General features: G+C 51.4%; 1 protein-coding gene and 1 long non-coding RNA gene across 7 annotated transcripts in view; one reads left to right on the top strand and one right to left on the bottom strand.

Annotated features, from left to right (window-relative positions):
- Positions 1-1,479: 1,479 nt before the first annotated feature.
- Positions 1,480-20,958, bottom strand: part of SHANK2 (SH3 and multiple ankyrin repeat domains 2) — a 694,542-nt gene continuing 675,063 nt past the window's right edge. For all 6 annotated transcript variants that reach the window (XM_054524157.1, XM_054524158.1, XM_054524159.1 and 3 more), the window contains 2 exons: positions 17,161-19,567; positions 1,480-5,400 (listed from right to left, as the gene is read on the bottom strand). In XM_054524157.1, the coding sequence (XP_054380132.1) occupies positions 4,830-5,400; positions 17,161-19,567 (2,978 nt within the window). In that variant the 3' untranslated portion in view covers positions 1,480-4,829. The remainder of the gene's footprint in view (positions 5,401-17,160; positions 19,568-20,958) is intronic.
- Positions 9,765-20,934, top strand: LOC129048565 (uncharacterized). Its single transcript, XR_008510991.1, has 3 exons — positions 9,765-10,012; positions 18,159-18,284; positions 20,733-20,934. It is a non-coding gene; the product is annotated as an uncharacterized LOC129048565 (long non-coding RNA).

Raw genomic sequence — 20,958 nt, 5'->3', positions numbered from 1 at the left:
ATACATTGAAGATATATTTATCCTTTCATGAAAGATACAGCATTTGAATACAATATGGTTTTATGCAGATCAGGTTCAAAACACCCAAGGCACACACTTTATTTTTTTTCCTTTTTTTTTCTTTTCTGTGTTTATTTGAAGGCTCGTATTAAAATTTCAAAATTGCCATGAACAAAGAGTTCCAGAGTGGAATCAATGGACAGGGATTGTTGTAATTTTGAACATAAAACGGTAAAGACTGTGGAATGTAGAACAAGTTACAGGAACGATAAACAAAATCACCAATACAGCATGGATTAGAAATCAAAGCGATCAGATCTGCGGAAGTCTGAGAAACAAGTTTGGAAATTCTCTGATTCCCCACAAAGCATGGGCAGTCCTGTCTGCGTGCAGCTGCTGTGGTCACCCAGCCACTGTGGAATGTTCACCTACTTGCATGGGTACATGGATGTCTATAAATACAGAAACACATTCCAGTTCACCAGTTATTAAAATGCCTCCAATTTCAAGTAAAAGAAAAAATCTTCCAATAATTTTCCTAGTAAGGTAAACGAATATATTCATCTAGGAAAAGTGGTCTGGAAGAAACCATTGGAAGCAAAGTCTGGGGGGGTGCCAAGGTTTGGGAGAAACTATTGGATGGTGAAGCGGGAGAGCTTGAGGGTGAACTATAAGAGATATGAGGACTGGAATTTTTCCTGAACATGGAAGCATAGAGGCTGCTGCTCAACTGGGGAATGTGCCAAAGTAGAAGAAACTTTAGGAACTAAAGACAACAAGTTTTCACTGGTGAGGCCAAAGAAGAAGTTCAACGTTTAGGTTTAAAATATGCTTCCCTAAAGCGGAGGGATGGCCCATGTCTTCCTGGCTTAGTTCTTTGCCAATAGACACAAATTCTCTCTCGCTCCAAGCCTTAGCATGTGGTTAGCTTGTCAACCAGAGAGGTGGCCCAGTTCTGCCACTCCCTTGGCCTTATGGCTAGAAGACACCCTGCTGGGGTGTGGGGAGACTGGACCCTGAGGGAAGGGTCCGGATCTGGCTGGCCCTCCGCGGCACCACTGCTTCCACCCAGAACAAAAGGAAAAGCCGAGCCTCAGCTCCACGCCTATAGCAGCAGTCACAGAAGCAGATTTTGACATTTTGCATAATTCTGAAATAACATGCACGTATCCATTGATAAATTGAGAATAAGGAAATGGAACCAAGGCAAATTAGCTCAGTGACAAGAGCCTGTTTACTCGATGAGAGAGATTTTTCTGGTCGGTTTTAGAGAGGCAGAGCTGGCCACAATGCTTGAGATAATCTACATTAGATTGCAAGTCGGGCAGCTTTTTGTTTAATTCAGACAGTGTTCACTGTTTGTTTGCAATCAGAACCACAACCTTAGTGCAATAGTATATTTATTTTTTTACAGTAATTTTGGTTGCCATACAAGAGATTTAAGGATTGGGAGAAAGTGCAAATTACAGGAGCTTTTTTTTTTTTTTTTTATAAAGTCTAAAAAGAATAAAAGCACAAAAGTAACAGCAACATAGATAATGCGAACACGTGTTGTTACACAAACTATAGTGTGAAACATATTAGTATTTAAAAAACAAAAAAAAAATTGTTAATGGGAAAATCAATATTGTGGCCCACACACAAAAAGTCATTGCCAGATCAACTGGATAATGCTTGCTTTTTCAATAACTGAGAAAAAAATTTACCATTTTATTAACTAAAGTATCACAAATAATTCACTTTGTGATATGTAAAGTTCAGCAAATCAACAGTCACATTGAGTAATTTTTATATTATGTGAATTAACTTAAAATGTGCGCAGACACCCTGGAAAAGGTATCTTGGCAGGTATACATAATTTACATTTTGAGAGATTTGGGTTTTGTATACACAATATTACAGAAACTAGGCATGTAAATGCAGTTTATTTAAATTACAGTATGTAACAAAAGTTGATCTTAAAACCTGGAATAATATCAACATGATCTTTAGATGAGCAGTTTAACATTTGTTCCACCATTAAAGAGGGGCATGGAATAGGGCCTGGTCCTAACATGTCCCAAAGGGGGAGAACAGTGGGTGGTGATTTGAATGAGGAACTATTGCTTTCAGTACCAAAATAAGCAAATAGAGATAGAGACCGATTCATCTTGGCAACATGTGTTTATTTGTTGGTCAGTGCAGGTTCTGATAGGTCTATTACTTCTCTATAATAAGACAATGTAAAAATAAACTATGTTATCCACTCTTTAGTCTTGCAGCCAGCTTGCTTGTGGTTAGTGGCATGTGGCTTGGAGTATCTTTAAGAAAGGGAATAACATCTGGCCCTCACCAACTGGCTGCCAAAGTTCAACAAACCGAAGTCACCGAGTTGCGACTGGTTATCGTCTGCTAGCGGTTTCCTTGACTCTCCTTTGAGCTAGTGTTTTGCCTGGCACTGAGCACAGAGGTAATACCAACTGTAGGCCCAGGGAAAGCGCCATGCCAAAGGAATGGATTCACGGAATTTTGCGGTATCATCAAATGGAAGACAAATTAATGGCCAAACCACCATTTTTACATTTTCTAAAATATGGGGCAGCCTCAGCAGGCCACCTATAGTATCCTGTCTTGAAATTTATCTAGAGTAATGCTCATTCATCTCATGATGGAAAAACTGAAAGCACACGGAAGTAAAGCGCCTTAATATTCAATTGATTTCAAGTTGGATTGGATAATTTCAAATACAAAGGTTGACCTGCAAAAGGTTTTGGAACAGAAGGTCCAAAAACTTGGTTTCCAGATCAGGAGTGTGTGACTGGAAAAGCACGTGTGTGTGGTGTGTGTTTTGTTTTTGTTTTTGGAGAAACTGCTGCATTATGAATTGTAACCACTTTGAAGAAATTGTCCTTCAATGACGAAGTTCTAGCAAAGATAGAAAATATAACACAGCTCTGCTGGTTCAGATGCATCCAAATAAGGTTGATTTAAAAAGGTCATACTTTTATAATTATTCCACAGAAATAGTATTATTAAATCACAAAAGTTTTTTTTTTCTTTAACTTTCTAGCACTGAAGTGGCACAAAGGCTGCCTAGTAGACCAGCCACTTTTTTTTCTTAAAATATTGTGCTTATAAACTATCTGTACAACTATTTAAACTTGCAGTAAAGAAAGAGATTTTAAATTGCTAAATTTTATGTGTTCATTCTAGAGCTGTTCCAGACCTAATCAAGAAAAAAAGGAAAAAACAAAACAAAACAAAACCATGTTTTATAATTAGAGATGGGCTGAGCTAGTTCTGAAATCATAATAAAACCAAAAACCTGACATTCGAGTATCCTCCAAATGGGGGAGAATGTGCTGGAAGCCTGACTGTGTGTGTTGCGGCCCATGTGCGTCTGGTGACCTCTTTTGGAAATTCGAGGTATTGTTATGGGGTGGAGGGACTCCGGGGAAAGAAAGGGGCGGGGCTCAAGAAAGCCTTGCCAGAGAGGCTGACCTGGCAGCCCAGGAGACCTCCCTGCTTTCCTCTCCTCACGCCTCTGCTTTCACTCTGATCCTGCCGCCCACCTTCTGTTCTCAACCCTGGGTTCTGTCTCTACTCCATACCCACTGGGTCCTCAAAGAAGCTGTTGTACTGTTAAGACAAGCTGGTGGGATTCCTAGACACCCAGAGCGATGGGGAAAAGCCTCTAAGTACCATCTTCCCTGGCCTCCGAGAGCAAAAGGACTGTCTCAGCAGAGATGCTCACCCTTGGCTGGGCACAGAACTGAGGATGCTGTGCCCGCCCAGCTCCCAGAGGAGACGCTGTCTCACTGGCAGCTGCGTGTGTCCGCCATGAGCCATGCGTCTTCTTGTCCTTCATGTCAAAGTGGATGCTCACCTGCTCTGATCTTTGCAGAGCTCAAGACATTTTCAATTAAAAAGAATTCTGAGAGGCAGAGAAGCCCTTATTCTCCATCCTGGATGGGTGCTCCTGGCAGACAACTGCTCTTGTCCTGGAGACCTGGAGCTTGGGCAGCTGCACGCTGGCTGGCTCCCTTGGCCAGGTCTCCCCTCCATTGTGGAATCGTGACTTTGTGCTTTGACTAACTCCATGTGACATCTGCTTGGCCACCTTGGAATTATGCTAACAGATTTGCAGAAATAAAGAAAGCTAAGCAAAGCCGGGCACGATCCCATCCAAACTCCCAGCACTGCCAGGAACCTCATGGCCAAGGAGCCATGGATGCAAACCACAGGAGGAGATGGGGAAAAGAATCTGTGTAGGAAGAAGTTTCTCTGCCTTTCAGGCCCATGATGGGGCACTGGACAATGCGTCTGGGAGCATCTCACTGCAAGCCAAGTGCAGGAGAAAGAGGGACAGGTGAGCATCAGGTGTCCTCCGAGAGGCCACAGGACTGAGGAAAGGCCTCGTGCCGGGGCCTGGGGTGGTGAGAGCTGCCCGGAAAGCAGAGGACGGAGGTCTCAGGAGGTATCTAGAGTGCACTGGTGTCTGCCTACAAGAGCTAGGATCCCGTGCAAAATTGACGGGGAGCCTCTCGGACCCGGCAAAGCGAGGCCACGTGCATGCTGGGCGGCAGGCTGGGAATCTTTTTCCATGTTAGAAAAACTCTCTCCCCTTGTCCCATGTTTGATAGAAACTGCCCAAGACACCCACATGGTGAGCCAGGGGTCTGAAGACCCAGCCATGTTGTGGACACAACTCAGTATTTCTTTGGGTACCAGGAGACAAACCCATGGAGTGGGGTTGATGCTCACAGACTTCGCTTGGCATTCAGATGTTTCAGCACGAGCCCATCTCTACTTATAACAAGAGCAGTCTGCGAGGTGGAGAGCAGCCGTCCTTATCTGTCCAGCAGCTGTTTCAAAGCCCTTTCTATGTTCATTCTGTGCCCGACTCGAGTCACCCCAAGATCGATGAGGTCCTCCTTCTGCAGGTTTGGTAAGTGACTGCCATCGATCTCATTGTCCATGAAGGCCTCTTTATGTTCACCCAAGTTTAGACTTTCTAGCCAATCGGCCACATCTGGTTTAGTCCACAGGTGGACAGGTTTAGTTGTAAAAGGCTTATTTGAGATTGGCTGTTGCAGTATCGAGGGGGATGGCGACCTACTGCGTCCCGCTGGGTTCAAGCCAAATAGATCCCCAGAAGGGGGCTGGCTTGGAAGGCTAAAGACATCTGAGAGAGTGGGAGAAGGAGAGGCGGTGGCAGCAGACAGGGGGGCGGGCAGGGTCTCTTTGTTCATCTCTGTTGGCGAGACCACAGGGCTTGGGGCACGTCTTGTTCCTGAGGTCCTGCTTTCATAGTCGGGGGGCCGGCTCTGCAGGGTGATGGGCTGGGAGGTGCCGGGGCGAACAGTGAAGGTGACCGTCGTGCTCCGTGTACCTGAGATGGTGCTCATGATCTCCGGGCTTCTGAAACAGCAACACAGAGAAAACCATCACAAGGCAGGTCACTGAGTCAGGGCAGCTGGCTGCAGATCACCAAGGAAGGCGAGGGAGACGCCCAAACCATGCCGGAGTGTCTAGTGGCAGATGCACTGGCAGTGAACAAATGATTTGCCATGCCAGGGTGGGGGAGGGGGAGAAAGGAGCCAGAGCAAAGTTGGAGACACCAGAGCACACCACGTCAGCCCACTCACCTGAACTGGGACAGAGGAGCTGGGGGACCTGCTTGTGCTGGGGGACAGGGCCAGGGGGACCCTCGGGAGGGTGACCACTGAGGCACTTGGAAGGGGTCCCTTGAAGAGGGCACGGAGACAGGGACAGAGTGGGGTCCTGTCACCTGGGTAGAACGTGCCAGGCAACATCTCCAGTGCCTCAGCTTCAGCAGGTGGGAGGGAGCACACCTGGAGGAGAGGATCCTCTGAGCCACCTGGCAGCCTTTGGCTTTTTGGGTAAATGGACAAGAGCAGGGCAGGATCCTTCCCAGGTGGCCCCTTTCAGTAACCGGAACCCCTGTAGCTACGTAGGGCACTCAGGGTTTGAGATCACCTGGAAACCGAGACAGCAGGGCGTGGCTTGTGTGGCCAGTGTGGGCTGCGCTCACCTTCCTGAGGCAGCACTGTCCAGCACCCACCCAGTGGACAGTTTTGTTGCGGAAGGAGCTGGGGTACCCTGTGCTATTTTTAGCCCCTTTCATGTGAGAGGCTCACTGGTAGGACACACGGGCCTTATTAAAGCAGAATGCGCGAGGAGCCCTGTCTTCCCCAGGGTGGCCATGGGCGTCCCCGAGGGTCCCCTGTGCCTTGCCGCTCTGGCTCGGCAGGCAAAGCCCTCAGAGCTCAAGTCAGGGAGGACAACCCTTCTAGCTCCAACCTTTACTGGCCCCAGGGAGGTTGCCAGATGACTCCCACAGGCAGGAGGTCCCATCTCAGTGCTGGAAGTCCAAGTCCTCACGCTTACCCACGTGGAGGTGGCCTTTCACACACCACTCCCTCACAGGCTCTGGCCAAGGCCCGTGGCAGGCACTCTCCACACCAAGAGAACAACTGCCACTCTGGGCCCTAGTGCGTATTTTGCTGTCCCCACACTGAAAGCCCATTCATCCTATTGTCCCTAGGAAAGCCACAGCCACTGGGGAGGGGAAGAGAGGTGTGGGTCTCTTGCCTTTTGGGCCCATTCACGTGGATGTGAACGGCCCACCCACCGCTTCTGGAAAGATCCATCCTACCACGACTCTCTCTTCAAGACCCGGACTTGAGAGATGTCTGCTGGAGCCCTGGCTCTGCCAGATGCCAGCTTAGGTGCACTTTTCTCCTGTCTCCACGTCTTCCCACATGAAGTGGGCTCCTCTCCCTCCTACGTGGTGGGTTACCCTGGGTGGAGGGGCTCTGGAGAGTGTGAGGAGTGCCCTGGTGTGACATCGTGACCGTGAATGGTGGTGGGCTGCAGTGTCTCAGTGAAAGGGTCATGGGTAAGAGGGGGAGAGCTGTGAACAGTAGAGATGCTGCCATGTGGGGAGACTCCCTGGAGGGCAAGACTGAAGCCCCTGCCCGTCTGCTGGGGGCCAGTTCATCGACTTGCATTGGGGCTATCTTTGGAGCTCAATGGCTGACCAGTTAGAGCAGCACTTCCCAAAGAGGAGCCCACAGACCCTTCATAGAAACCACCTGGGACACTGGTGGGCAGTGAGGACTCCTGAGCTCATCTCAAACCTGTGGAAGCAGGAGTGCTGTGCGTGGGGACCAGGTGTCTGCAATTAACAAACTCCCCGGACACTGAGAGACCCTGAACCTTAGAGGCCATTTGGTTAGGCCTTGGTTTTCATTCCAGGGTATGCACAAAGCTAATGGCCCAGAACCCTCCAGGAGCTAAAAGCAAAGGGAGTGAGCTGGAGATGGGCCCTGCTGCTAGTCTAGTCTGTCTCTCTCCATTTTTTTCTTTTCTCTTTCTTTACTATGGATGTATATTTGGGTGAAACCACCCATCAGTTACCTAGGTTCCCCTAAGCTGTGGGACAGTTCCCTACTTGATGTTAGTCACTGTTGCTTAAAGTGTGGACTAGTCCATAGTGAGAAAGGAGGGGCAAATCTGAAAGGGGCCTGTGCTGTGGACTGGGGCTTCGATCCTGCTGTGAGAAGTGTTTGCAGGGGCTGGTGGGTGCACTGCTGGGCCAGGGACCCCATCCACCCATAGGGTGTTCACGTGCTATTTTCCGGAGGGTTGGGTGCCCCTGAGTGGGAGATGTTACAAACCAGGCATCCCCATCTAGAACCTGCCCCCACCCTCAATGGTGGCTTGCTGGTCATTGCTCACACCAACAGGCACAAGGCAGGTGAGACTCTGAGGATTCCTCCACTGTTTCTGGGCCCAGTTATTCACAATCAAGAAATCAGAGGCTGCATACGGTGGCTCACGCCTGTAATCCCAGCACTTTGGGAGGCCTAGGTGGGTGAATCATTTGAGGTCAGGGGTTTGAGACCAGCCTGGCCAATATGGTGAAACCCCATCTCTACTAAAAATTAAAAAAAAAAATTAGCTGAGTGTGGTGGTGGGTGCCTGTAATCCCAGCTACTGGGAGGCTGAGGCAGGAGAATTGCTTGAACCCAGGAGGCAGAGGTTGCAGTGAGCTGAGATCGTGCCACTGCACTCCAGCCTGGGCGACTGAGCTAGACTTCTTCTCAAAAACAACAACAACAATAAAAAAAAAAAAAACCAAAAAACCCGAAATCACATCAGAGCCCAGTGGGGGCTTCACAGCAGGGGAGAGGGGCCAGCACCCTCTAGTATCTCAGTTTATACTCTCAAGAGAGAGGTGGCCTATGAACATAGGATACATGAAAAAACCTGCAACCCCCTCTTCTCTGGTACTCAAAGAGGGTCGAAAGACCAGCTCCAGTTCCAACTTAAGTTAAAACTGGGGGTGCTGTGGCCTGTTCTTCTGTGTTTATTCCAGAGTCACAAGAGCACAGGTTTTGAGGAAGGCTTATTTGTCCACGTTGATAAAACAAGCCAAGATGATTGAAATCAAATAATGGGTAAGCTGAAAGCCACTGCATTCAGAGGTGATTTGGGGTGTTAATTAGGGCCAAGGACCTTGGGGCACAGGGAATGTTTCCTATAAAATGGGAAAACATCTTACAAGAAGACATATGCCCACAGAGGACTAGAGGAGGAGGGGTAGCTGGGGTAAAGTTCTGGTCTCCACGTGCTTTTGCTAAATCTGACTACATGGTGACTGTGCCTGCAGCCCTGACTCTGGGCAGCTCCACCGTGGCAGCATGACTGGTGCCTGGCCTTGGTGCTCACCAGGCCTGTGAAGCAGAGGCAAGTGAGCCCCAGAGTGAGAGCACCTGCTTCACGCCTGGGCAGTATTCACCACGGGTATCTCTGGCCCAGAGGGTTGCCCCAGTGCCACCCTCACTGGGAAAATACCCAGCTGTTCCCAGGTAGTTGGGATTGATTTTGGTTTTTGTAAGGAAAGGCTCTGCAGGCAGCTGTGTGTGTGGTTAGGAAGCGAAGAGGAGGCTCTGCAAACACCTCGGTGGGCAGCGGGAGCGCGAGAGTGGCACACACGGGGTCACGCAGCAGCACGGCAGGTGGCACTTACTTCCGTTCAGCACGACCCTCTTCTGTTAACACCAGTCATGGGAGCAAATGAAAATGACAAATGGAATGACTTGAGACAACACTGCAAAAATTAATGAACAAGAAAGGAAGAAACAGAAAAAAGCTGCTTTCCACAGATGAAATGAAGGCAGTGGGGCAGACCCTGGCTGAGAGCCCATCCGTGGTGGTCCCTTCGGCCTGCCACAGCCTGCCCAGAGCTGAAACATCAATATGGCATCACTTTCATAGGGAGCATGGGAAACTCACAAGCTTGCCTTTTCCTTCTTTGGCTTGGGATAATGTAACCACTTGTAAAGAAGAAAATAACCAGGAAAAAAGAAAGAAAATAGTAGCATTGGAGTGAAGTTCGCCTCTACCTGAAGCCCACTGAGAAGCAGCTTATTGCCAATTTCCTACCTCAGGTGCCTGAACCATCTTTCCTGTGGCTTAGGGAGGATAAACGAACATTCCTGGTGGGGGAGGGCACCCCAACAGGACAAGTGCTTTGCTTCAAGTCTACATCATGAGATGACAGCCCAGCCGTTAATCACAGGGGCGTCACGTGCTTGGGGCCTGCCAATGTCCTGCCCAACATCGCTATAGAAAATAACCGCCCGCGAGTGTGAGACGCAGGGTGAAGGCCACCCTGGGCTGCCCGCCCTGCCCTCCTCAGCAGCTTGACTCTCTTGGTTAATCACATTGATGATATTCACTGGATCTTCCCAGTTGCACACATGGTTACGTTGCTAAGCAACCGCTGGGTTCCCAGTTGGAACACACAGGAATCTGCTGCCCTGATTTAGAACACAGACGCATATACACACTCACACCCAACTCCCCACCAGGTCACCACTGTCTACCCTGCCTTTTAAATCAAATTCATACAGAAATGTGAGAATTAAAAAAAATCAAGGTAATTGAGACACTCAGAGAGGTGCTGTTATTTCATCAGTCAGTACAAGTTAATTGGGGTGAGGTAAGTAAAGAAGCAAGTGGCTTTTTTACTGTTTACAAATTCAATTTGGCTTTTTTTTTGGAGACGGGGTCATGCAGCAATCATAGCTCACTGCAGCCTCGACCTCCTCAGGTGATCCTCCTGCATCAGCCTCTGGCATAGCTAGAGTAATTTGCTCTTTAACTGTAGCTGAACATGGGCCAGGGGCTGGTCAGTGACGCTGATTAGGCATGCTGGTTCTCGCCCTCCCATGAGCCGCCTGTCAAGGGCCTGCTGGGCCTGGCCAGCACTGGGGCTGGACTTGGAGCCTGTCAACATATGTTCTCTCCAGCACACCGCACGCCTCTGTATTTTAGTGATGAGCCCCCATCTTGCATGAAAATAGCACTTATTTCCAAATTGCTTTCTTATTTATTCCATCTTTACAGCCTCCTGATAAGCAGGGCATTGAAAAGATAGAACTGGAGGCAGCAAGTCCTTACCTAGCTTCCCCGAGGCCTGGATGTGGGGACTGGAGCCCACACTGCTCACCGGTGCCATGTGTTATGTTGTGTGTCTCAGCAGCTGCCAGGCCTCCGCCTCACCCCCAGCTCTGAGTGCCATGAGGGGGTCCTGGTCTAGTTTTAGTCCTCGAGGTCTGGCCCAGAACAGGGGTGTAATAAATAATTCTTGACTGAAGTGTTGATGGATAATATATCCTTTTCTCAGATCAGAAAGTTAAGTGACTTGACCGAGTTACAGAGCCAGACCTGGGAGCGGGGCAGGCAGCCTGAGGCTCCACGGCAGTTCCACCAGGAATCCAGGTCTTCAGGCCAGGAGGTTCGCAGCTAAGATCAAGAAGGTGCCTAGCTCTTGGGAAGAGAGATTAACCCTGTGATATGCTTTTGCTAAAAGGGCCTCATGTCCAAAATGGGGAGGAAGACTCTGACTTGATATTCGCTTGTTGATGGGCAAGGACGAGCCACTCCCATTCATCCTTGCCCGACTCCCACAAGTACCAGCCCCGATGGACGCACATCCTGACTAGTGCTCCCAGCCACCCACAGTCGCATTTACTGACGTCACATTCACTTTTCCATCAGGGCCTGGAAACCCTCAAACCACCTAGTGGTCCTGAGGTGCTGATAACACCGTGAGGCAGCTTCTAGTGCCAAGTCAGTGTTGAAGCAGTCTGTGCTCTGGGACCAGCTGGGCAGAGATAACTTATTAACCACCCAAAGTTATTTGAAAATCAAGAGGCTGTCACGATAATACTGCAGAGAGCCCAGTAGGGACTGGAGGACTTGGGAAGGGGAGGCAGGTACCGTGAGGCAGCAGGCGCAGGGGCCTCGGGAGGAAAACTCGCCTGAGCTCAATCCCAGGTAGCCTGAACTCCCTCAAAGGCCTCTGGGACCTGGAGTTTCACAGGACAAATCTCCCTGAAGCCCATCCATCCCATGGGGAAGCGAAGGCCAATCTCGAGGTCCCTTCTGGACCCCACCCACTGTAAAGGGCTGGTGACCTAGAGGGGACTCTGGGGAACTCTTATAGGCCATGCCCCCTAACAGAAGCCACAGGGGACCCCCACAAGCACACACTCACTGCTCTGTTGCCCCCACATACAGAGTGAACGTGAAGCTGACCTGCCACAGAAGCGATGGTAAAGAACATCAGATTTATCTGGTTTTACAATCGGCGCCTGGTGTGTGTCAATTAGCTCTCAATAACGCTGGAGGGCAAATGACACCTGGGGCTCCTGGGTCATAGCAAGTTTGTTTTGGGTCAAAGCATATAAGTCAGGCAAGCTGCTGTGTTTTCCTGGGTTCCTTAGGCACTTATCCCTTGAGTCTGCCTGCTTGTCTCCAGAGTGCAGGCCCTACACTCCCACAGCAGCCTCCCTGTGCCACCAGTGGATTCACCTGATGACACAGCTGCCTGGGCCATCTTCAGGAAACAAAGTCTGGTCATGCCAAGCCTTTGCTGAAGCCCTCTGAAGGCAGCCATATCTGGAACTCCATTCAGCTCATGCCCATGACCTGCAAGCCCCTCGTGACCTGGCCCTGCCCAGCCCTCCTCATCTGGCCATGGTTTCATGAGCACGGAAGGCACTTTCTGGCCTCAGGGCCTTGTACTCTCTGTCCCATGCCTGGGATGCTCCACTCCTGGTTTTCTGCAAGGTTGGCTCCTTTTTAAATTTCTGGTCATTCAAATGTCATTTCCTTGCAGAGTGTCAGTCCCTTTCTGCACATGCTCACTGTAACCTGCTAGGGCATCATAATCCGCCCTTTCTGCATGTGGTCAGGGTTAACCTGCTGGTGTCCCATGGCTCTCTTCTGCACATGGTTATTTTTACCTGCTGGTGCATCACAGCCCCTTTCTGCACTGGTCACTAACCTGTTAGCATGTCGTGGCTCCTTTGTGGCATTTGTCACAGTTTGGGTTTGTCTTATTATTTTTTGTCCATTTCTCCCCTTGAGAATTTGAGCTCCCCAAAGGGAGGGGCATCTGGAATGTTTTCTTGTTCAGTGATAAATCCTGGGCACAGCATGGCGCCTGGCACATAAAGGCAATCCCTAACTTTGTTGAGTGAATGATTAGTGACGGAATTGCTGCCCCATTCTGAGGGTCCAGGCATCCTTGTTGGTGTATTCCTTGTTACTCTCTAGCCTCAGCCTGGCACTAGGCTTATAGAAAGTAGCTCAGTGAACTCCTGACTGGTGAATTCAGGAGACGGTGGGGCTGGGCCATGATTCCAAGTCTGAGTGTCCAGTCAGTCTCTTAGGCCTGCACCCGAGGAGCTTCCGGCTCTGAGCTTTTGCAGCCCCAGGCTCCTGTGCTGGGACCCCCAGCGTGCAGCACTGTCAGGCCTCTGGGCTGGCAGCTGTTGTCTTGGCATTCTGCTGAGGAGGGACCACTGACTCTTCACGGAGACACACTCACTCTTCCTTCCCCAAACCAGTTTCCTTCACTTTGATCCAGTTTGAGATCAAAGATGAGACTACCTCCTGGAATAATCAGGCCAGGTGGTCCTGGAACACTTTTCTTAGAACTGACGCCTCCATTCTTGGCAGGGTGTTTTCAGATCACCCTGGGAGACGCCTCTAATATGATGTACTTTTTTCTCTTTTAACATTATGTACTAAAGAGAACTACTTCATCATCTTCCTTTCGTCGGCGTATTTGTAATTAAGACATCTGCAAATTCCATGTCATCCTTGATTTCAGGGAAGAGCTTTGAGCAGCAGAGACTCATTCATGGCTAAAGTTAAATCAAACATACCCAAGGAAAACAAGGATCTAGTCGTTTAATCTTCAGCTGCTTCCTTTGATCCCATCCTGGATTCTTGTAAGAAGTGAAAAGAAAGGAAGAATCCAAGGATGAGAGGAACTTTAAAAGGGTCAAGTTCAGCTGAGGTTTCTGCCCATTTCATGAATGAACATTTGAGGAACAGCTCTAAAAATTGTCTCTTTTTTGGGCAGTCAAAACTTGTTTCTATGGAAATGGGATTTTTACACCACTGCTTATCTGTCATTTCAAAAAGCATGGCTGGTTTTCAATTTTCCCTAGAAAAACTCATTTCTTTTTCCTCGGTAGGAATTCCCTTCATCCAATTTCGTGCCTCATTTTGCCCAGGGCCATTCACAGCTCTTAATTTTTAGATGCATTTAAAGGTGGTGGCGAGTCGCCCAGGCAGTGAACTCAGGTGAGAGTTCTTAAGGCTCCCTCTGATCCTCAGATGATCAAATGCCCAGGGCCCATCAATGAAGGCCATGCCCAGCAAAGGAGACGTACTCAGAGACAGGTCTGTGGCTGAGAGGAGACAGCCCTCACGGCAAGGGGGACAGCTTTGATGCCCTGGCAACTCTATCCTGGACCCCCCACCCAGTGGTGGTCCTGACTGCCCCCCACTTGTCCTTGTCAGTGTGTCCCGTGGCCGTGGCGCACCTCCATGGGGGCTTTGTCCCAAGTGCTCAGCCTGGTGAGGTTATTAGATCCGAGAAGCAAGGGCGAGGGAGAGGATTGAGCCTAGTTTGGTGCCTACAGTGAATGTTCTTCATCTTTGTCCTCAGGCCATCCTGTTTCTAGTCCAACTCTGAGTGTAAAGTGTAACCCTTGGCCGGGAGCAAGAAGGGAACAGACATGGCCTCTGGGAGCTTGGCAGTGCCAGTGAACCCCTAGTGACTAAGCCTGCTGTTATCGGCCGCAGGGTGACCTCCTAGTGACTAAGCCTGTTATTAGCCTCATGCTGACCAAAGAGCTTGGCCTAAGGGCAGTCAGAGGCCTGAGAGCAGCCCTTCCCGCGGCAGTCTCAGCCTTGCAGGTGCTCGGTTTGCCAGTTGGTCATTCCTTCCAAGGCAGTCCCTGGCTCCCACAAGGTCAGGAGTCAAACCCTGAGCCAGCTCCATGGGTTGGAGGTCTAGTTCCGCGTCTTCCTGTGAAGTACCCTCGGCTCAGTAGCTTCACCGCCCTGCCTTCGGGTTCCTTGTTTGCGCAGCGGGAAAAATTACAGGCCCTGGCTCAGGGGTGCCGTGGAATGCAGTGCCTGGTGTTTGGTGAATGCTTTGTGTCATAGGTGTGGGCTCCTGTTCTTACTGTAAGAGAGCCGGGCTATAAATAACAGGACAGCTGGGAGGCGGCCGTTCTTGGCACTCACGCGTGGGTCGGCGGTGGTATGCAGCTGCTCTCCTTCAGAGTACAGCAGCATTCTGCCCTATGAGGTCTGCTTTGAGCCAGTCCCTACTGAGGGTGCCCCTGGAGAAATGCAGGGCAGAGAAACCCTAGAGACGCTGCAAGTTGGGGTCCCACTCCCCTGTGGGCACCCCAGGAGCTGGCCCAGCCCGAAGACGAGTAGAGGGGTTGAGCTGTCCAGCTGCCACTCAGGGAGAGGCCTCCACGGACGAGGTCCCTGGACTCACCGAGTGGAGTGTTCAGGGGAGCACAGCTTGGTACAGGATGCCCTGCTGACCTGAACAGTGGATTCCTTCCTCCAGCCCTAGAGCCATTCCCTTCCAGCTCCTTCCTTACTGCAGACATTGCTTACAAAGGGAAGTGAGAGTCAGGAAACCCCAGCCTGTGTCCCAGCTCTGTCTCCTGCTGGCTGTGTATGTGGACAAGCCGCTTATCCTCTGAAAAATGGGTGTGACTCATACCTGCTCCCCAGTTGTCATAAAAATTACCCACCCATGTGAAAGTGTTTTGTAAAAATGTGAAACACTAAGATAAGGCCTCTTTATTGCTTCCACATAGAGTAATGATGGAAGAGCCACATTAGTATGTAATGGGGAAGGGTTAAACTAGTCAGTTTTTCAGATTTTTGGCCCAGTGCAGTGGCTCATGCCTGCAATCCCAGCACTTTGGGAGGCTGAGGCGAGTGGTTTGTTTGAGCCCAGGAGTTCCAGACCAGCCTGGGAAACATGGTGACACCCCATCTCTACCAAAAAAAAAAAAAAAATTAGCTGGGTGTGGTGGCATGCGTCTATAGTCCTAGCTACTCAGGAGGCTAGGTGAGGTGTGAGGATTGCTTAAGCCCAGGAGGTCTAGGCTGCAATGAGCCATGATCACATCACAGCACTCCAGCCTGAGCGGCAAGGCAACACCCTTTCTCAAAATTCCTGGAGGCTGTTGAGTGTACTTGTAGGTATATACGTACATAATTCTTAGACTTTCTCCTTGACTGGAGGCACTGTCTGAATGTCTGCAGTGTAACTGTGCTTCTCTCTACCAATGTCAATCTATCGATACTCCTCTAGAGTAATAGATGACATCCTAGTCATTTATTTACATCCACACTGAAAAATAACTGGGAAAATTGGGGCTCTCAGTCTGCATCTTGAGCCCCAGCTGTATGTGATGTCACTGATTAATGCACTGAGTGGCTTAAATCAAATGCCTGTCCAGCAGGGGTATGGAGAGAGGCTTCATTAGTCAAAATGATGAAACCCAAGATCAAATATCAGTGGGAGAGACTTGAAGACGCTGCCACCTGGGGAACAGCAAAATGGTGCACGCCACGGGGAAGGAGAACCAAGAACCATAAGCCATCACTGGAGCCAGTGGGGCTCCCAAAAGCCACAGACCGCTGAGCCCTGATACGGTTTGGATCTGTGTTCCCACCCAAATCTCATATGTGAAATTGTAGTCTCCAGTGTTGGAGGAGGTGCCTGGTGGGAGGTGATCAGTTCATGGTGGGGGAGTTCTCATGAGTGGTTAGCACCATCTCCCCTGGCTACTGTACATAGTGAGCTCTCATGAGATCAGGTTGTTTAAATAGAATGTGGTACCTCCCCTGACTCCCTCTTGCTCCCCCTTTGGTGATCACTGAAAGTTTCTTGAGGCTTCTCCAGAAGCCAAGCAGATGCCAGCATCATGCTTCCCATATAGCCTGCAGAACTCAAGCCAATTAAACCTCGTTTCTTTATAAATTACCCAGTCTCAGGTATTTCTTTATAGCAGTGCAAAATATAGGCTTCTTCCAGACAGCCTCAGATAGAACCCTCTGGTTGCGTCTAGAAATGACTCCTGACTTATTCTACCTTCAGTTCCAATGGAAATAATGTAAACCCTGCACAATACTGTGAAGGGCTGACATGGACACAGCTAGAGGCTTCTGCCCCTGGGACAGGATGAGCTGGCAGGGAAGAATGTACTGCACTTAGGGTTCACCAGTACAGCCATGACCCTGTGCCTCCCTAGCCCGCAAACCTGGTAGTGATGGGAGGGGGAGAAGAACCCACACGTGTATTCAGACACCTGCACCCGCCGCCCACACACTCGCTGCCCTCTTGGGGCAGCTAGTCTCCTGCAACCAACTCGAAGCTTGGTTTGGGCTTTGGTGAGGCTCTAAACGGCCTTCTAGGTGGTCCTGGCAGAGATTTGGAGGGCACAGAGGAGAGAGTGGAGCTTCTCTTTGGAAGCCAAGGTGAGGAGAGGGCTTCCAGCAACCTCATTTCATTACAAGTCTTTATGAAGGAGTGCTGTGTCCCACCAGGATGGCTGTGATCATTACTCGGCTGTCCCGGAGTCCAGGAGCATGAGAAAAAGAAGTGTTACTGCATTAACAGACGTGGCCCACACAGGCTTTATGAATTCCCCTCTTCGTGTCCGCTGGGGCTGCTACCTGAGGGCCTTTCCTGGTCAGCAGGGACAGTGCACGCAGAGCGGTGTGCATCTGCACCAACCGCGGACTTACCTTGGAGCGAGGCTGGCGGACTTGGCTCCCATTGGTGAATCCAGTCCTTCCCCCGGCTTTGCCGATTTCTCTCGGTTCATTTGCTGTAGGATAGAGTTCAATTCACTAATAACGTTTGCCTTTGGGCCTGAGAGAATCGGGCTTTTGATCTCTGTGACGTCGCCCCACAACTTGGAGGTCCTTGGCTGGAGAACCTTGGCCATCCCAGGCTGGGCACTGCCCGGCGGGGGCGGGGGAGCAGGCGGGGGGATAACAAAGCTATCTACATCCTCTTCCACGAGCGCGTCTTGATAAAGTGCATTGCTTTTGTGAATGATGGGCTTCATTTTTGGCTTAGGAGGTACTGGGGGTTTGTCAACCATAAATGCTTGCCCATCTGCATAGACTGTGCAGGTGTCCACGTTCTCTCCACCTTCGGAAGACAGGGTGGAGATGCTAGACACGGTGGAGATAGTGCTGGTCGTCTCGAGGTGGTGGTCGCTGCTACTCCGGCTGTCCACCTCCTCGATCCCAGAGTCGGCGACGGCATCAAAGCTTTCAGGGGGTGGCAGGAATGAGGCAGGCAGACAGTTTGAAAGACTGGTTGGCTTCTTGCTGTCTGCAGAGTTGGTTGGTTGGCTGGAGTTCAACGAAGGGGACTGAGGGGTGTCACTTTTCTTCTGCTTCACTAAGTCTGAGAGAGCCGGGACAGAAGCTGCCCGGTCATCAGGGATATCAAAACTATTTGCAAATTCCAGGGGAGGAGGCAATGGCTCTGTAAAAATAAAATCCTCATCCAAGTCCACGGATGCCAGAGGGGGAGGAGGGATGCGGAATGGCAAAATCACCGCCTCTTCCATGGAGCCCACCGCCACGATGGTTCTGCCGGGCACGGTGGTGGGCTCGGGGGCAGCGGAGATCTGTAAAGCACCTTCGGTTTCGGAAACACCTTCTGGCACCTCGGACGGCGAACTGTCTGGCTTCATCTCCACCTCTGCCTTCTCGTCCTCTTCCTGCAGGGCGTTGTCCAGCTTAGTGGCGTCCACGGTGTGCACCATCAGCAGGCCAGCCGACTTCTGCTGGGACGTGTCCATGATGTCGATCAGCATGTTCTTCTTGTCATCGCCCTTCCGGTCTCGGCCCAGGTCGGTCTCATACTTGTTCTCCGTCTCCTGCCGCCTCAGGGGTACCCGGGTGTTCTGCCTGGTGACCGTAGGGAAGCCGGCATCCAGGCTGGGCCGCATTTTGGTATCAATGTAAAGAGGTTTGTTGAGGTCGGCCTTGGGGGCCTCCCCTTTGGGTCCCTGCTGAGACTCCTTCATGGCTCGGTCCCTTGCGGAGAGTGCCAGGGCCAGCGGGGAGCTGGGATCAAGCAGCCGCCCTGTGAGTGGGTGGACATAATTCCCGGGGCCGGCTGTGCCGCTGCTCGCGGAGGGCACTGCTGGGCTGCTCTCGGGCCCCTGGGCTTTGGACGTGGAATTCAGCGGCCTCCCAGCCTCACCCTGAGCACTGGCCTCGGCGCCACCCACGAAATGGTTTTCGGGCTCCCTGGGCGTGGCACTCGGCATGGGGGATGACAGCTGCTCAGCGCTGTCCTCGTCAGCAAAATCCCCCTCCTCGGGGAACATGGAGGGCCGCGTCCTGGGGGCGGGTGGCCCCAGGCCCACATCCTCATCCCCCAGGTCTGTGGAGAGGAAGGCCGGGGAGTTCCTCCTGGCTTCCAGCCGCTTCTCACGGTCGCGGACGGCTCCGGCGATGGCGGCGGCGAAGGGGCTGCTGACGGTCAGGCTTTCGTCAAGCCGCAGCTGGCTTGGTGGCTCCGGGGCCTGGGGGTCGATCTCCATGCTGCTGCCCTGGCTGCTCTTGCCGCTGCTGCTGGTGGACGGCTCCTTCACGATGATGGTCGGGATAGGGATGGAGCACGTCTTCTCAGGGCTGTCCTCCACGTTGGACTGCTTCACCAGCATCCCCTTCCGCCTGGCGGGCTTGGCGGGGACGTAGACGGCTTTGCTGGCGATCTTCCCCACCTCTGAGTATGGGTTTTCGGGCATCTGGCCTCTCTTGTTGCGGAAGTTGGCCTGCGGGCCGGCATTCCGACTGTAGAGGTCTTCAGAGTCCAGGGAGTAGCGGTCCAGCTCTCTCCTGAAGTACATCCCCTTCTCCCTCATCATGGTGGCCACGGTGTCGGACCTGGTGGCAGGGGACACCTTGGCGGCGGAATTCTGATTGAACGCAGGCTTAATCGTCCCGTAGACTCTTGGAGTGGGGGACTTGGGGCAGTTGTAAGTGGTGGGGGAAGGTGGTGGTGGGGACGGGGGCACAGACTGCGGTGGAGGGGGGATGTCCTCAGAGGTGTCCGGCATGGACAGGCTTCTGGTGAACTTCAGCATTGGAGGAGCCAGAAACTGCCGCTCTTCCTCTGTTATTCCTACAAGTAGAAAATAGGTTTAGCTTTAAGTCACAATAGCAACAAAGCCTAAGTTCCTAGGAACGTGCGATACATTACATCTCCACAAACTCACAAATTCAGATGATGAACGGGTGTTCGGGAAACACAGCACAAGCCACGATGCCGAGTGGTTAGTCACATGGCCCGTCCTGAGCCAAAGGACAAGAAAGGGAAGAACAGAAAGGCACTGGGGATGCTGTGAGTGCGCTGCTGCTGTAGGGCCTCCAGGCACAGGCTGCAGCAGGGGAGCTGTGTGAGGCCAGGGCAGGAGGGCCCCTGACGCTGAGCCGTGTGCCAGTCTGCAGGCCAAGTGGGCAGCTCGCCTTGGGGCTGCCTGTGCGTGTGTGTGTGCGCGCATGTGTGCTTGTGCTGGCATTGTGCTTGGGGCGGGGTTGGCTAGACCAGGAGGTATCCTTCTGCTATGCCCCTTCAGGCATGGTCAGGGCTCCTGGGGGTGTTTTTAGGGCAGGGGTCTAAGGCTGTCACCTGTGCATCTGAAATGAGAGCCAAGGGTTGCAGGTATTGCTGTGTTTATGTGGCAAGGATGGTGTGCAGCCCACCGTCCAGATGGCACTTGAGCCCCACGGCTGCCCAGATGTACACGGAGGCCTCTGCCACCCTGAGCAAAGCCATCTGCCCATGGTTGGCTCTGTGTTTGCTGGGAGGAGGTGCTTTTCTTCCAGGGTCATGTGAATCCTTTCGTCGCCTGACTTCACTGGGCCCCACTAAGGGTTCTGTGTGTCCTCGAGCTCTCTGGACCTTCAGAGAGATGGATGGCTGGGGAATGCCAGCTCAGAGGAGGGGCCATGTGGGCTCTAGAGCCTGCCCCTGAGGGGAGGGAGCCCAGGTTCCTTTAAAGTCCTGGACTGAGCCAGGAATAGGATCCTGAGCCAGGCCTCAGTGAGCCCCTTCTGGGTCCCAGCGGCAGCCCTGGAAGTGGTCCTGCCGAGACCCTCTGGTGCAGGGGCTGAGAGCCCAGCGGACCACCATGATTGCAACTAACCAGGGTCCAAGTGTGGCTGACCTGGCACAAAATATGAGTTGACCTAATGAAAATACATGGATGTCGAATGTGTGGGGATGCGGCTGAGGTCCTACGACAGCCAGCAGCGTGGCCTGAGGGTTCTCTGGGTGTGTTGCCTAGGTGTGACTTTACAGACTGTTCAACAGCTGAAGACACAGACACGTCAACAGGAGCACTCAGGGAGAAGGGAAGCGAGACACGCACACACACACCGACAGACGCATGGCACGGGGATTTCATGTCGGGAGCATGCAGGTTTTCAAAGAGGTAGCAAAATAAATTACTTGAAATGAAAAAAAGTCCTAGGACAAACTACAATAAATTATTCCAATGAAAACTTCCATTC

This window comes from Pongo abelii, chromosome 9 (assembly GCF_028885655.2).
Source record: "Pongo abelii isolate AG06213 chromosome 9, NHGRI_mPonAbe1-v2.0_pri, whole genome shotgun sequence".
In the NCBI taxonomy this organism is placed as follows: Eukaryota; Metazoa; Chordata; class Mammalia; order Primates; family Hominidae; genus Pongo; species Pongo abelii.
Note: the sequence above shows the minus strand (reverse complement) of the source record. Positions and strands in the feature narration are given on the sequence as shown.